The sequence below is a fragment of the Panthera onca genome, chromosome B3 (genome assembly GCF_046562875.1).
Source record: "Panthera onca isolate mPanOnc1 chromosome B3, mPanOnc1 haplotype 2, whole genome shotgun sequence".
Classification (NCBI taxonomy): Eukaryota; Metazoa; Chordata; class Mammalia; order Carnivora; family Felidae; genus Panthera; species Panthera onca.
Window position 1 is genome coordinate 25657555 of NC_138344.1, and position 13930 is coordinate 25671484.

At 33.9% G+C, this 13930-nt stretch overlaps 1 protein-coding gene across 2 annotated transcripts in view; it reads right to left on the reverse strand.

Annotated features, from left to right (window-relative positions):
* The window catches only part of GABRB3 (gamma-aminobutyric acid type A receptor subunit beta3), a 243031-nt gene that overhangs the window by 16671 nt on the left and 212430 nt on the right, over positions 1–13930 (reverse strand). For both annotated transcript variants that reach the window (XM_060617915.2, XM_060617914.2), the window contains exon 7: positions 381–533. In XM_060617915.2, the coding sequence (XP_060473898.1) occupies positions 381–533 (153 nt within the window). The remainder of the gene's footprint in view (positions 1–380; positions 534–13930) is intronic.

The following is a 13930-nucleotide window of genomic DNA, read 5'->3' on the forward strand; positions in this document are numbered from 1 at the left end:
ATATTTGACTATTTTTCTGACTTAAAAAAGATGAATGCCCATTAGTCAAGTCTTCTTTCTAGGCCACAGAACAATTTTGAACAGGAGATGTTAATCCTTGATTTAAAATTAGTGTCAAAAATAGTTTTATTATGCAAATATTCAGCAAACATATTTTCCCTTTCATGGGCATGAAAATTCACATTTGAGCCTTGTAATTAAATTAACACATCAAGGGAATCATGCATGAAATTATTATTTCAAGATAAAAGTAACTTTATGGGCAAGACTAGTGTCATGATGCCAAAAAATTGTAGTTGAACTATAGCTTTTGAACTTCCTTAATACTGTAATGACATGGTTACTTTACATTTTAGATATCATTTAAAAATAGCACATACCAAGGGCAACTCTAGCTGCAGATGCATCATAATTGATCCAGAAGGACACCCATGAGAGAATCGTAATTAGTATAGAGGGCATGTAAGTCTGGAGAATGAAGTATCCAATGTTTCTCTTCAACCGAAAGCTCAATGAGAGCCGAGGATAGGCACCTATGATAAACAGACAAAGATTACACAGGAGAAAAGACATAGCAGACAAAAAAAGTTGGCTTTGACCTCCATTGGTCAACAGCATGCATTTGAAAAGCCCATGAACTAAGGGTTGACCCATGAAATTTGCTTCTGTTTGCCTAATTGTATTTATAGAAGAATTGGGAGGGGAGTTTATTTCAGTCTCTAAGAGAATGATGAGGATACTCTTCTAAAGCTAAGTGTTCAGCTGAGAATCATCCCTAGGAAAACTTTGGGAAAGTTTTTAGCTTAGAATGCAGAATCATCTCAAGTATCTTGTTTATTATTTCATCAATGGCTGTACCCTTCTTCTCCATTGTAAATAAGGGAGATTTGGCTCAGGTTTTATTGACCAAAATGGTTTTTACCGGTTGTCCCTTCTGCCCATCTGGAGCAACACTGTGCACAGACATTGAATTACTGACCCTCAACTAAGGAATCTCAAGGGTACCCTGAGAGCTGCAGAGGCATAGATGCAGACCCAGTCTTACAGAAGATGGCAGTATACACTGCGATGCTCTACTCTGACCACAGACAAGGCATTAAGGAGAGCCTCAGAGAAGCATCTTGTCCCAGTGCTAATCTGATGTGTGCATCCAACTCAGTATACCTTTAGTATATCCACAATTACAGAATAAGAAAATTGCCCAATGATTATGCCACATTTAGTTTTATATTTGCCTTCTCCATTTTATTTTGCTTTTCTTGCAGCAAAGAGAGCGTAAGCTCCATTTCCTCCTGTCCACTTCAACCATCCACTTTATCAGTTCCAAATCTCCCTGATCTACATTCTAGTGAAGCTACTGGAAGGTCAACCAGTGAAAACCCAATGACCTTCTCTAATCATCCATTTCCTTGCCTCTTTCCCTTCCACAATCACTGATGGATGGTGCTCCCTTCCTGAGATTGCAGTACCTCGCTCATCTTGACCTCCTTCTACTCTAAGACTGACAAGCTCCTATTCTCCCACACCCAAATTTTCCAGACTTTGTTCCATGTATTTTTCTGTTTTTGTCTCTATATTCTTTTCCTAAGAAGTCTGACTCACTCATATGACTATTTATTAGTTCTATGTTGAAAATGAAAGATTTTTATCTCCAGGCTCCTACTTTGGCATCAACCACATTTTCAGCTGGAATTATATAAAGGAGAAAAGAAGAAGAAGGGGACTTAGCACTTAAAGGATAAGAATGTGGGAAATTTCCTCCAGTCATTTGTGTGTGTGTGCATAATTTCTATTACATAGCTCTGATCAAACGCATACATCATACTGTCATCATAGCATAAACATTTTCATACTTATTTCAAGTTATTCATAAACACAATTTAAAATTCTTCCCAATTTTCCTTCAAATATATACATATGTACTCTAGTTTACAAAAATATTTTCCTGAATGCAACAAATTTTTATTATTTCCATTTTTACAAAACTATAAACACTATTCTTAATATCACTGCGTAGTGTCCTTTCACTGTATTTGGACTTGTTTCTTTAGGATGAAAATGCCAAAAGAGGAGTTGCTAGGCCATTGCAATTGCCTAGCAAGGCATAGGCAATTGCTAGGAATTGTTTAGGCTTTTGATGGTTATTGCCAAATTACTTTGTCAAAAAATCATACCAGTGTACACGTAACTATGAGCACTTTATAGAATTCCCTACTCACCTTGTAAACATGACAATGTTCCAGAACATTTCTTAAAAATAACTTTTGATAATTTCTTTGGGAAAATTTTGTCCTTTCCAATTACTCTCTTTAACTGCATACTTCCTAAATGTTTGTTTTTCTTCTGTATATAAGCTCATATATGATCTGATTATACTATTTATTCATTTTTCTCATTTTTTGTTCCTTTTTTTTACCTATTCATTTCAGTTCTTTTGACATTAATCCTTGCGTGCATTCTCTGCAAGCATTTCTTCAGTTGTTTATTTTAAAATTTGTAATGGCTTGAGTAGGGGACATATAAACACTTAAATTTTTGTATATAGTTGAGTTTATCCATTTCATTTTTTCCTTGTTATTTTTAAAACTTGATTTTAATCTTAGATAAGTTCACAATAGAAATTTAATCACAAATCTATTTTAAAGGTTGATAATTATTTCAGTGTTTGATATAAAGCATCCATACACACTGTTTTTTGTTCCACAAACATCAACCAGTCCTCCAAACACCATCAATGGAATAAAGCTTCCCTTGATATAGGTCTGATATACTCTATTTTTGTTTTACATTACATTTTATGTATATGTGGATCCTTGGCATGATGTGCCATTGAACTGGGTCAGAGTCCCATCTTGCCATTTCCAGATTCCTGGCCCTATGTTCCATCCACACATTCCTGAAGTACAGCACGGACACTTGCTGTCAACCCATATTCAAAATCTTATATGGCTCACTGCTTCCTAGAAAGGTCCAAATATGTATCTGGGAATTTTAGTTTCTCTAAAACATTTTCCCAAATTAACTCCTGTTTTATTTCCCACTATATCTTTTCATTAAGAATACCATTTTCTAGCTCAAAGAGTGTCCTCACTACCTAAAAATAATTGTCCATATTTCCTGCTTCTGCTGATTCACCCACATTCCTCCCTCCTGACGAAATGTTTTTCCTTACCCACGTTACAAAGCCTTAATCAAATGCCACATCTTCCATGAATCCTTTATCCTTCTTTCCTCAAAGTGTAGGTGATTACCTTTTTATTTTCTTTTTTATAAAATTATTACTATTTATCAAGACAGGATCTTCCTTAGTAAGTTGTACAGTCCCTAAAGCAGAGTTTGTGAAGTGATGTATTTTTCATATAATATGATGCCTAGGTAAATGTCTAAACTATCATAAGTTATCAACAAATACATCTGTATACATAAAAATGGGAGTATTTGGTTTATTTATGTTACTCTCTAGTAAGTGTAATACTCAAAACGTTCAACATCTTTACTGAATGCTTGAACTCCCATAGCAACTTTAATATCTTTACCAAAGTAAATTCATTGTTGGATCTTAGTTTGAAATTTAATGGCAATCTCAGGCTTTACTTATCACTTAATCATTTGCTGCTCTTGTTTCAGTTATGTCTCACTCTCCACTATACTTGGAATAGTTTCTGTATTTGTCAAGATAGGTTGGTTTATGTTGCAATAACAAAAAGAACCCCAGATCTCTATAGCTTAAAACAAAGATTTTTATTTTCTTGTGTATCCACTTAGCTTTCTGTATCTGGAACACTGCTGGACACGATGGAAGAAGTGCCACACATACTCCCCCTTACACTTTCTTGTCTAGAGCAAGTCCTACTGTCAATCTTTATATCATTGGAGTAGAGAGTTTAGTCCTTTCCCAGGGGAGAGGAGTAACTTTTTTTTGAGTGATAATGTAATCTATCTTATTGCCCAACTTTCATTTTTCTACATCAACTTGCTTAATATTTTCCAAAGTACACCTTCTTCAGGGAAATTGTTCCCAACAGAAGCAAATGTTGATACTTATGCAATGAAGTATGATTAACACTATTGGGAATACTTGCCCCCTGTAATAGGGAGGTCAATGAAATGAATGCAAAGTCAAATATTTGGAAAATCATTATAACCTTGAGGAAAGGAATACTAATCTCATTCCTAAAATAACTTGATCTCTGGAAATTTTCCAAGATATAACACAGAATTTAGAATAACAGAATTCATAATGCAAAAATTAGATTTAAGAAATATTCCACTTTCTTATGTTTGTATAGTAAATACATTCTACTTATTGAAACCGAAGTGATACTTCAAATAAAAAAAAAAAAAGTTTTAGGCATTCACCATATGCCCCACACATTCTAGTCTCATAATCCCAGAGGTGGGGATGGTGAAGGGAGCAGACAACAAATGAATAAGAAAGGATTCTACATTCTCATCTAGGTCCTAATCCATGTCAGAGAAAGACTCATACAGTTTGGCCCTGGTAAAACAGAGTAAGAGTCTTGCTGGAGATAGAAAGATATTCTAGAGCATGAGATTTGGTGATGCAGGGGAGGTTTCATAGCATCTGAACCAAGATACTATTCCTGGTTGAATACAATTCTTTTCAGGCAGGGAATCAGGAGAGCGTTCAAGGTAAAAGACTCACTAGGGCAAATGAAGAAAAGCCTTTCAGTACACCGTGAGAAATAGGCCTCAGAATGTTAATAAACATGAGTTCTAAGATATATTAAGACCTGTTTTAGGTCAAGGCCTTTGTCATTGGATATGCATCTTAAAGAGCACATAAAGTCTTTTTGTAGCTTTGTTAAACAAAGTCCTTACATTCAGGGTGAATGCCATGATGTATGCTGTATCTATGGGAAAACTCCCCACATAGCTAGTGGTTAATAAAGTTGAGAAGTAGTGAGTCAGCTACACTAAGACATACCCTTCAAAACAGCAATAGAAGCTTAAAAATTACAACAGAAAGGCACAGAAGCCCTAAAGCCTGTGTGCCAATGCAGATGTGGTCAGGTTCCCAAGTAGATGCTGAGCCAACAAAGAGAGGAACAGTCCCTGAACACAAGTGCATTGTTCCAATTCAGGGCTTCCTTGGCAAAACTACCTATTGAAGATGCTGATCTCAACCCTTTCTCCTTAGACGCACTAAAAGTTATGCCAAAAACAAGGCTCTGGGTACGGAATCTAGCCTAATTTAATATTGTGCTCTAAAGCATTAATATTGTTGAAGATGTCATTAAAAATATCGACACAGAGTATCATGTCACCTTTGTGGAGGGAGAGAGCCACTCAAATGTGTCCATAAAATAATAAGCTGATATTTTAGCAACTGCAGCAGAGCTGACCTACACACATGTGCATCTCCCTCTTTAAGGTGGCCACTGTGAGGGGCTCCCCACCATTGCCTAAAAGTTTTGTGAGCTCTCAGTGCTGCTCTTGAGTTTTTATTTTTTTATCACACTGTCTCATTCATTTATAATCTACTTTTTTCACTTCATAACACAACCTAAAACTCAAAATAGTGTTACTAATTTTCTTCCTCCTATTACTAGTCACCTTAATTATTTTATGTTCAAAAAAAGCCATGAAAGGCAGAACATATATGAAAGAGGAAAGAAAAAAAAAAGAGGAAAAATAGAACTGGAACTTGAGAAAAATGTTTTCAGATTGTTTTAATACGCAATGATTCTCATTCTGATTCTCCACAGTAAAACAAGAATATTGTATCACATGACTCTGGAGCAAAGGGTGGTGGTGTCTAAGAGTTTAGGTTCAGCCTCATGGTTTATTTGGAATATTCCTTTGGTAAGCTGATTATCTGATCAAACCCTCAGTTTCCTTGTGTTGAAATAGGGCAAGAATATCACAGTAAAAAAAAAAAAAAAAAAAGATAAGTTATGCTTCATCAAAATTACAAGCTATTAATCTGCAAAGCGAACTATAAGAAAATAAAACCACAGCGCACAGAATGCGAAAAAATATTTGTAAATCATATATTTGATAAGGATCTTACATCCATAATATATAAAGAAGGTTTAAAAAAACACAACCCAATTTAAATATGGGCAAATGACTTAAATAGACATTTCTCCACAGGAGAAAGTATCCAATAAGCACATAAAAAGATGCTCAGGATTATTACTTTTTAGAGGAAAGCAAATCAAAATCACAATGAGATACCACTTCATACTTGCTAGGATGACTACAATCAAAAGACAGACATAGAAATATATGATTTGATCATTCCACTAATGGCTACTTACCCAAAGAATACAAAAACAATAATTGGAAAATGTATATGTATCCCTATATTTATTGCAAGATTATTTACAATAGCCATGATATGAAAGTAAACTAAATGTCCATTCATAGATGAATGGATAAAGAAAACAGACATACACACACACACAGACACACAGACACGCAGACACACACACACACACACACACACACACACACACACATTACTCAACCATAAGAAAGAATGAGATCCTTGGCATTTATGACAACATGGATGTACATAGATGGTATTATGCTAAGTGAAATAAGTCAGAGAAAGACAAATGCCATATGATTTTACTTATATGTGGTATCTTAAAAAAAGCTAAATAAATGAATAAAATAAACAAACACTGCAGAAACAGACCCATAATACAGGGAAAAAACTAGTCGCCAGAGGGAAGAGGTGTGTGTGGGGGAGTGGTGGGCAAAATGGGTGAGGGGAATGGGAGATACAGGCTTCCAGTTATGGAATGAATACATAATGAAGATGAAAGGTACAGAATAGGGAACATATTCAATGGTATTGTAACAGTTGTATGGTGACAGCTGGTAACTACAATTGTGAACATAGTCTAATGTATAGAGCTATGGAATCACTATGTTGTATACCTGAAACTAATGTAAAATTGTGTGTCAATTATATTTCAATATAAAAAAAAGACAATAGCAAGTGTTGGTAAGGATGTGAAGAAATTAAAACCTTCATGTACTGCTCTTGGGAATATGAAATGGTGCCATCACTTTGGAAAAACAGTTTGATAGTCCTTCAAAAGAGTTAAATATAGTTACTTTATGATCCAACAATTCCAATCCTAAGCACATGCCTAAGAAAAATGGAAACATATCTACAGAAAAACTTATACATGAATATTCAGAGCAACCCTATTTTTAATAGCCCAGTGTTCATCAATGATGAATGGTTAAACAAAATATGATATATTCATACAATGGGATGTTATTCAGCAATAAAAAGGAATGAAGTGTTGATACATGACATAACATGGATGAAACTTTAAAGCATCACGCTAAGTGAAAGAAGTCAGTCACAAAAGGACCATACAGTGTATGACTCAATTTATATAAAATACACAGAATAAGCAAATCCACAGAAACAGAAATGAAGTTAGTGGTTGCCCAAGGCTGGGTGGTAGGTAGAGGGAAATGGGGAGTGTCTGCTAATGGGCACAGGGTTTAATTTTTTAAATGTTTATTTGAGAGAGAGAGAGAGAGAGAGAGCAGGGAAGGGACAGAGAGAGAAGGAGACACAGAATGCAAAGCGTGTTCCAGGCTCTGAGCTGTCAGTACAGAGCCTGTTGTGGGGTTCAAACTCATGGACCCCAAGATCATGACCTGAGCTGAAGTCTCACACTTAACTGACTGAGCCGCCCAGGCACCCCCAAGGTTTCTTCTTGAGTTGATGAAAATATTCCGAAATTGAATGCGGTCATGATTATACAACTCTGTAAATACATTAAAATCATTGAGCTATATAATTTAAATGGGTGAACTTTATGGTATCTAAATTATATTTTGATAATCTCTTAAAAGAAAAAAAAAGAATGCCTATTACATGTATCTTACTGGAAATTAAATGACTTAATTTATATTAAGTAACAAACTTACTATCTGGCCCCAAATACACATTCCGTAAATACTAGTTGCTGCTTCTTCCTTTCCTTTTCTTCCTCTATGGTGCCTTCTATGCTCAGGATTCTATAATCTAAGAATTCTTACCATTGAGCGTTAAAAAAATGTTCAGTAGTTTTAAAATTAAGTTCAAAAGGTAAAGGTAGACAAGATTTTTGATTTTTTTCTTGCAAAGGAAGTGCAGGACAATGAATTTCTGAAGATATCTGGCTTCTGTGGTGAGACATGTTTGATAGGTCAGGAGCCCTTAAAGGAAAATGATTTCATATTAGTAAGATGAGATAGCTAAGCTCTCCTTTAGCACTGAGAGTAAGCTTGCTTTGGTCCCACCATTTTGGACTGAAGAATTAGTATTTGTCTAGGAAGCAGAGATGAATTGTCTCTTAGGATCCTTCTAACAAAAATCAGTGGGAGGAAAAAAAGAATGGGAATTTGCCTCTAGAATTTAAGGTTAGATTATATTGTAAGTCAGATAGAGATGATAATTCCTTCTTTTAATATTTCATATAATACTTTCTCTAGACCTCTAGTAGATGTTATTTATAGACTCAGTGGACAATAAGTTGATCACAGGGCTTTAGTTTACTAAAGCATGGATCTCACAATGGACTTTAGAGAAAATTAAGTGAATGTATTAACAATGTGACATGCAGACTTTAAAAATATTTGTAATCTGTCATAAACATTAATGAAAAGCACAATTGCATTTTGAAAATTGATTTTTGAAGAATAGAAAATTCACATATCTTAACAGAAATGTTCATTATCATTCATTTTGGAATTCTTCTCTTTTTCTTTCTTCTAATCTTGGCAGAGGTATTTTGAAATAAACCCCGAAGCTATCAGTCCAAATGTACCCCAGAAAAAAGGAAGAGAAATAAAAACATGACACAATTAAAGAAGCATATTAAAAAACATGTTTTTCATGTATCTAGCAAAAATTTCCGTCTTTTAGCTGAAACAAAACTAAAAAGTTAGGAGTAAATTTCAGATTTGGCAAAAACTGTACATCCCAAACTTTGCTGGTTAGCAGAATATACATTCAAGACCAATGCAAAAGATGAAGTCTTAATCTGGTGATCTTGAGTCCAGAGTGATATTTAAGGAGCTCTTAGATTATTAACTAGTTGAATATATTTATTAAAATAAATGTAATGTAATATTTCTTTTAACCTGATTCCCTTACTGCTATTAAAGTGCTTCCCTACCATTTCCACAACTTTTTATTGTTACAACCAGAGTCAGATCTCCTTTGAGCTTTACAGCACTTTCCTCTATTGTACACTGTTCAATATAAGTGTTTCCTCTACATAACATTATTGGAAAAATCCAAAATTATATTTTCCAAAATGTGATTACAAAATGTATACTGTTTTTTTTCTTTTTTACTCTCATGTATTAATAGTCTAAACTAAGTAAGAATTAAATATTAAAACAACTGTAAATTTTTCTGAAAAAATAAAGAGGAGTGGGGGAAAAAAAAACATGGTGTTTGAGTATTATAGATAGGTAGCACTTCCACTGGAAACAACTAGAGGAAAATGGACAAAATTTAAATATATCTCCTTGAAGGCACTGGAGAAATAGCAAGCTAGTAAAAATGTGGGGCAAGTTCTGGGAGAAAAAGAAATAGAGAGGTGAGCCACATTTCAGGTAGCTGAAACACATACTTTCTAGAAGAGAAAGATGAGAAGCTAATTAGGACATCTGACAGATCATGGACTAAATGAGCAGAAACTAGGGACAGAAAACAAGTAGGGATTCCAAAGAGCTTTGTCCAAGAAGTCAGGATAAACCAGAAGGATTAACCCATATACAAGGACTGAATCTGAACTCAATATCACCTGTCCGGGATTGCTAATGCCTCTAGTGTCTGACAGAGGTAACATACATTCACTTTGAGGAAAGAAAACATCATCATAAATTTTGAATTATATCCACAATTTTCCCATGGATAATAACAGATTAAACACAAATGAGGAGGAAATTGTTGGACTGAAAGATGAGTCAGAAGAAAATTTCCAGAGTGAAGCATGAAGAGAAAATAAAATGAAAATTCCAAAAAGGAGGCTGAGATATACAGAAGATACAGTGAGAAGATTTGTGCTGGAGTTATAAAACTGGAATTGAGACTGGAATCCTAGAAGAAAACCACAGGGAGAGAATAGAGCAAAAGCAGTGATGACTAAGAATGCTCCAAAAGTGCTGAAAGACCAAAGATTCAAGAAGATCTATAAATTCCAAGAAAATAATTACAGACAAAACCATATCTTGGTACATCATAAATACCAATGAAATCAAAATCAAAGAGAAAAAAAAAAATCCTAGAAGGGGAAGAAAAACAAATTAATTTGAGAGCACCAATTAGACCAACAAGTGTCCTCTCAATATAAACAGTGGAAGCCAGAGACAATGAAATAATATCTTCAAATGGAAAAGAAAAAAAATTGTCAACTTAAATTTCTGGAACAATCCTACAAGAATATATAGGTCATATATGGTTTTGAAAAAAAACCTAGAAGAAATTTGTGACCAGGAGACTCAGACTAAAGAAAATATTTTTCAAATGTTCTTTAGGCAAAAACCAAAACAAATCAGAACAAAACAAAAACCAAAAATATTTTATAGGCAGAAGGAAACATTCACAGATAGTGACTTAGAGATAAAATAAATAACAAAGAAAACAGGACATTTATAATTATATCTAAGTGAACATATACTGCATTTAACAATAATAATAATATCATATAGGGTTTTAAATATATATATAAAGTTATAATATATAATGACAATAGCATATGTAGGTCAAATGAGGAAATAATTAAAATGCACAAAGGTCTCTACAGTGTTTGGGAAGAGGTAAAAAGACCATCTCAGATACATTATCAGAAGTAATAAATACTTTAGCAAGGCCATTCAATATAAAATCATTGTGTTCTTATATATATCACAACAAAAAATAATGCTAAAAATTTTTAGCATGTATACTTGCATCAGAAAATATCAAACATCTAGAAAAATTTAGCAAATATGTACAAGATTTTTATACAGAAAATCCTAAAATGTTATTACCTCAAATTAAAGAAGACCTAAGTAAATGGAGATAAAATATACTACAGATTGGAAAAAATTATAATGACATGCCTTTCACCAAATTAATGTATTCCTAATAAAAAGCCAAAGCACTTTTTCGGTGAAAATTAATGATCTGATTATAAAAGTGACACGGAAATATAAGGGACCAAAATAATCAAGTTAATAATAAATAACGAGTAAATAGTAAAGTCGATTGTAAACAATAAATAAAGGATCTGCTCTACTTAAAGCTACAGTAATTAACACTGTGAGTTAAGGGTACAAGATAGATAAATAAACCTATGATACAGAATATAAAGTTCAAAAGCAGATCTATGAACATTAAATTTATGACAAATGTGTTGCTGTAAAACAAATGGTGCTGTGGAAAATAATAAAACCTGACCCATACTTCACACCATTCACAAAAATCAGTTGCATGTGGACTGTAGGTTTCAATGTAAAAAAGTACATTTTTGTAACACGCTGTGACCTATAACCAGCTTGCATCTAAAATCTATAAATAACTCAAATTAATGACAGATAATTCACAAAAAAGAATTGCACAAGTAATTCACAAAGGAGGATCTCCAAATAACCAATAAGGACAGGTGCTCAATCTCACTAGTACTCAGAGAAATGGAAGTTAAACCACAAAAAACCACCCAACGCCCAGCCAGTAACTTCCATGTGAAATGTTGGCAAGGGTGTGGGCAAAAGGAACACTCATGCATTACTCGTATGAACATAAATTGTCAGAATCACTTTGGAAAACAGTTTGGCATGATCATTAAACTTCAACATTCACAATTACACTTCCAGGTATACAGTCAATGTTTGCCTGTGCATATATTCACATACACACACAAAAACAAGTACAAGAGTGTTCACAGTAGCATTATTCATAAATCTGTACCCACAATAGAGTGGATAAATAAAATGTGGTGTAATTGCATAGTAATATAGCAAAGAAAATAAATGAAATACAGTGACATGGATGGATTTCATAAACATAATGTTCAGTTAAATTCAAACTCTATTATCCCATCAAATAAGGTACAAAAACACAAAATTCAAAAAACAAAACAAAACAAAACAAAGCAAAACCAAAACAAAACAAAAACACAAATTTCATTATATTGTGACAAGATAATAGTTTTCTTTGAGAAGGAGGGAGGTAAGGACATTAGGTGGAGTCATAGTGAGGATTTTGGGGTTCTGATAACATTCTACTTTTTCACCTAATTGCAGTTATAGGATTGCTCACTTTCTGGTAATTCAGTCAGCTCTGCATTTATATTGTAAGTATTTTTCTATATGTGCTCATACAGAAAAGTTATAAAAGTTATCATTAAAGTAAAAAAAAATCTAACAGTCTATGTCTTTGTATAAAATTATAAAGCATGGAAAAATTCTAACCATTTTTAGGAAGAATGCTTTGTTAAACATTTTTAAGAGAATATTTCAGACCTCAACTTTTAAATGATTAAGAATTGTCAATCTAGAAGAGGTTTAAAAGTTAGGTTCAGCAAAGATTTCTTACATTACTCCTAAAGGCTTATATAGAAGGCCAATCTTTTTTTCAGATTTCAATCCAAAGAATTTCTAAGACTAATTTGTTTCCACTTATTTTAAAAATACTTTTCAGTATTTTCTGATATTCTACCATAGATCCCTAATGGATGTCACAGAAGTAGATGACAGAGTAAATAGAAATACATTGACTATAGTAAATAAATTTATTTTAATGGTTAAAGGAGAAAGAGAATGCCATGTAGCTCACATCTAGGTATCAAGTTGCAAGAGGGAGAGGATCCCCCACCCTTGTATTGTTTCTCTTTTTTCTTCTATCTCCCTTTTAATCTGGCTTCCTTTTTCTTAGAAAGCCTTACTCAGGCATGTTTTCAGATTTGGCTTAATCCTATAGATTGTAGGTGCCAAGGAATAATCTGAGAACTCACTTCATATACCCTTTCATTAAAAAGTATGAGATCAAGCTCAGAGCCTGGAGCCTGTTCCAGATTCTGTCTCCCTTTCTCTCTGCCCCTCCTCTGCTCACACTCTGTCTCTGTGTCTCTCAAAAATAAATAAACATTAAAAAATTTAAAAAAGTACGTGATCTTGCATATGCAATAACAAAGACAGAGACAAATACCATATGATTTCCCTTATATGTGGAATCTAAAAACAAAACAAATGAACAAACAAATGAACAGTGCAGAAACAGACATATAAATATAGAGAAGAAACTAATAGTTGCCAGGGGGGGAAGGGGAAGGAGATGGACAAAATGGGTGAAGGGGATGAAAAGAAACAAACTTCCAGTTACGGAATGAATATGTCACAGGGATGAAGCCTGTACGGAATGAATATGTCACAGGGATGAATATGTACAGCACAGGGAATATAGTCAATGGTATTGTAATAGTGTCGTATGGTGACATGGTAGTTACACTTGTGGTAAGTATAGCATAACGTATAGAGAGTTGTCAAATCATTATGTTGTACACCTGAAACTAATGTAAAAATGTGTGTCAACTATGTTTTAATTATTAAAAAAATAAATATAATTCTGGATCAATAAGGAATACTTGTAATAGATCTAGGACTTCCCAGGAAATCCAGTAGATTGGAACAACGAATGACACACAATAAGCCTAATTAAAATAATTTACTTTCTTTTTTCTCTTCTCTGACTTTTTTTTTAAGTTTATTTATTTATTTTGAGAGAGAGAGAGAAGGAGAGGGGCAGAGAGAAGGAGAGACAGAATCCCAAGCAGGCTCCACGCTGTCAGAGAGCAGCCCGATGCCCTACTCCAACTCACAAACTGTGGGATTGTAACCTGACCTGATCTGAGATCAAGAGTCGGATGCTTAACCAACTGAACCACCCAGGTGCCCCCAT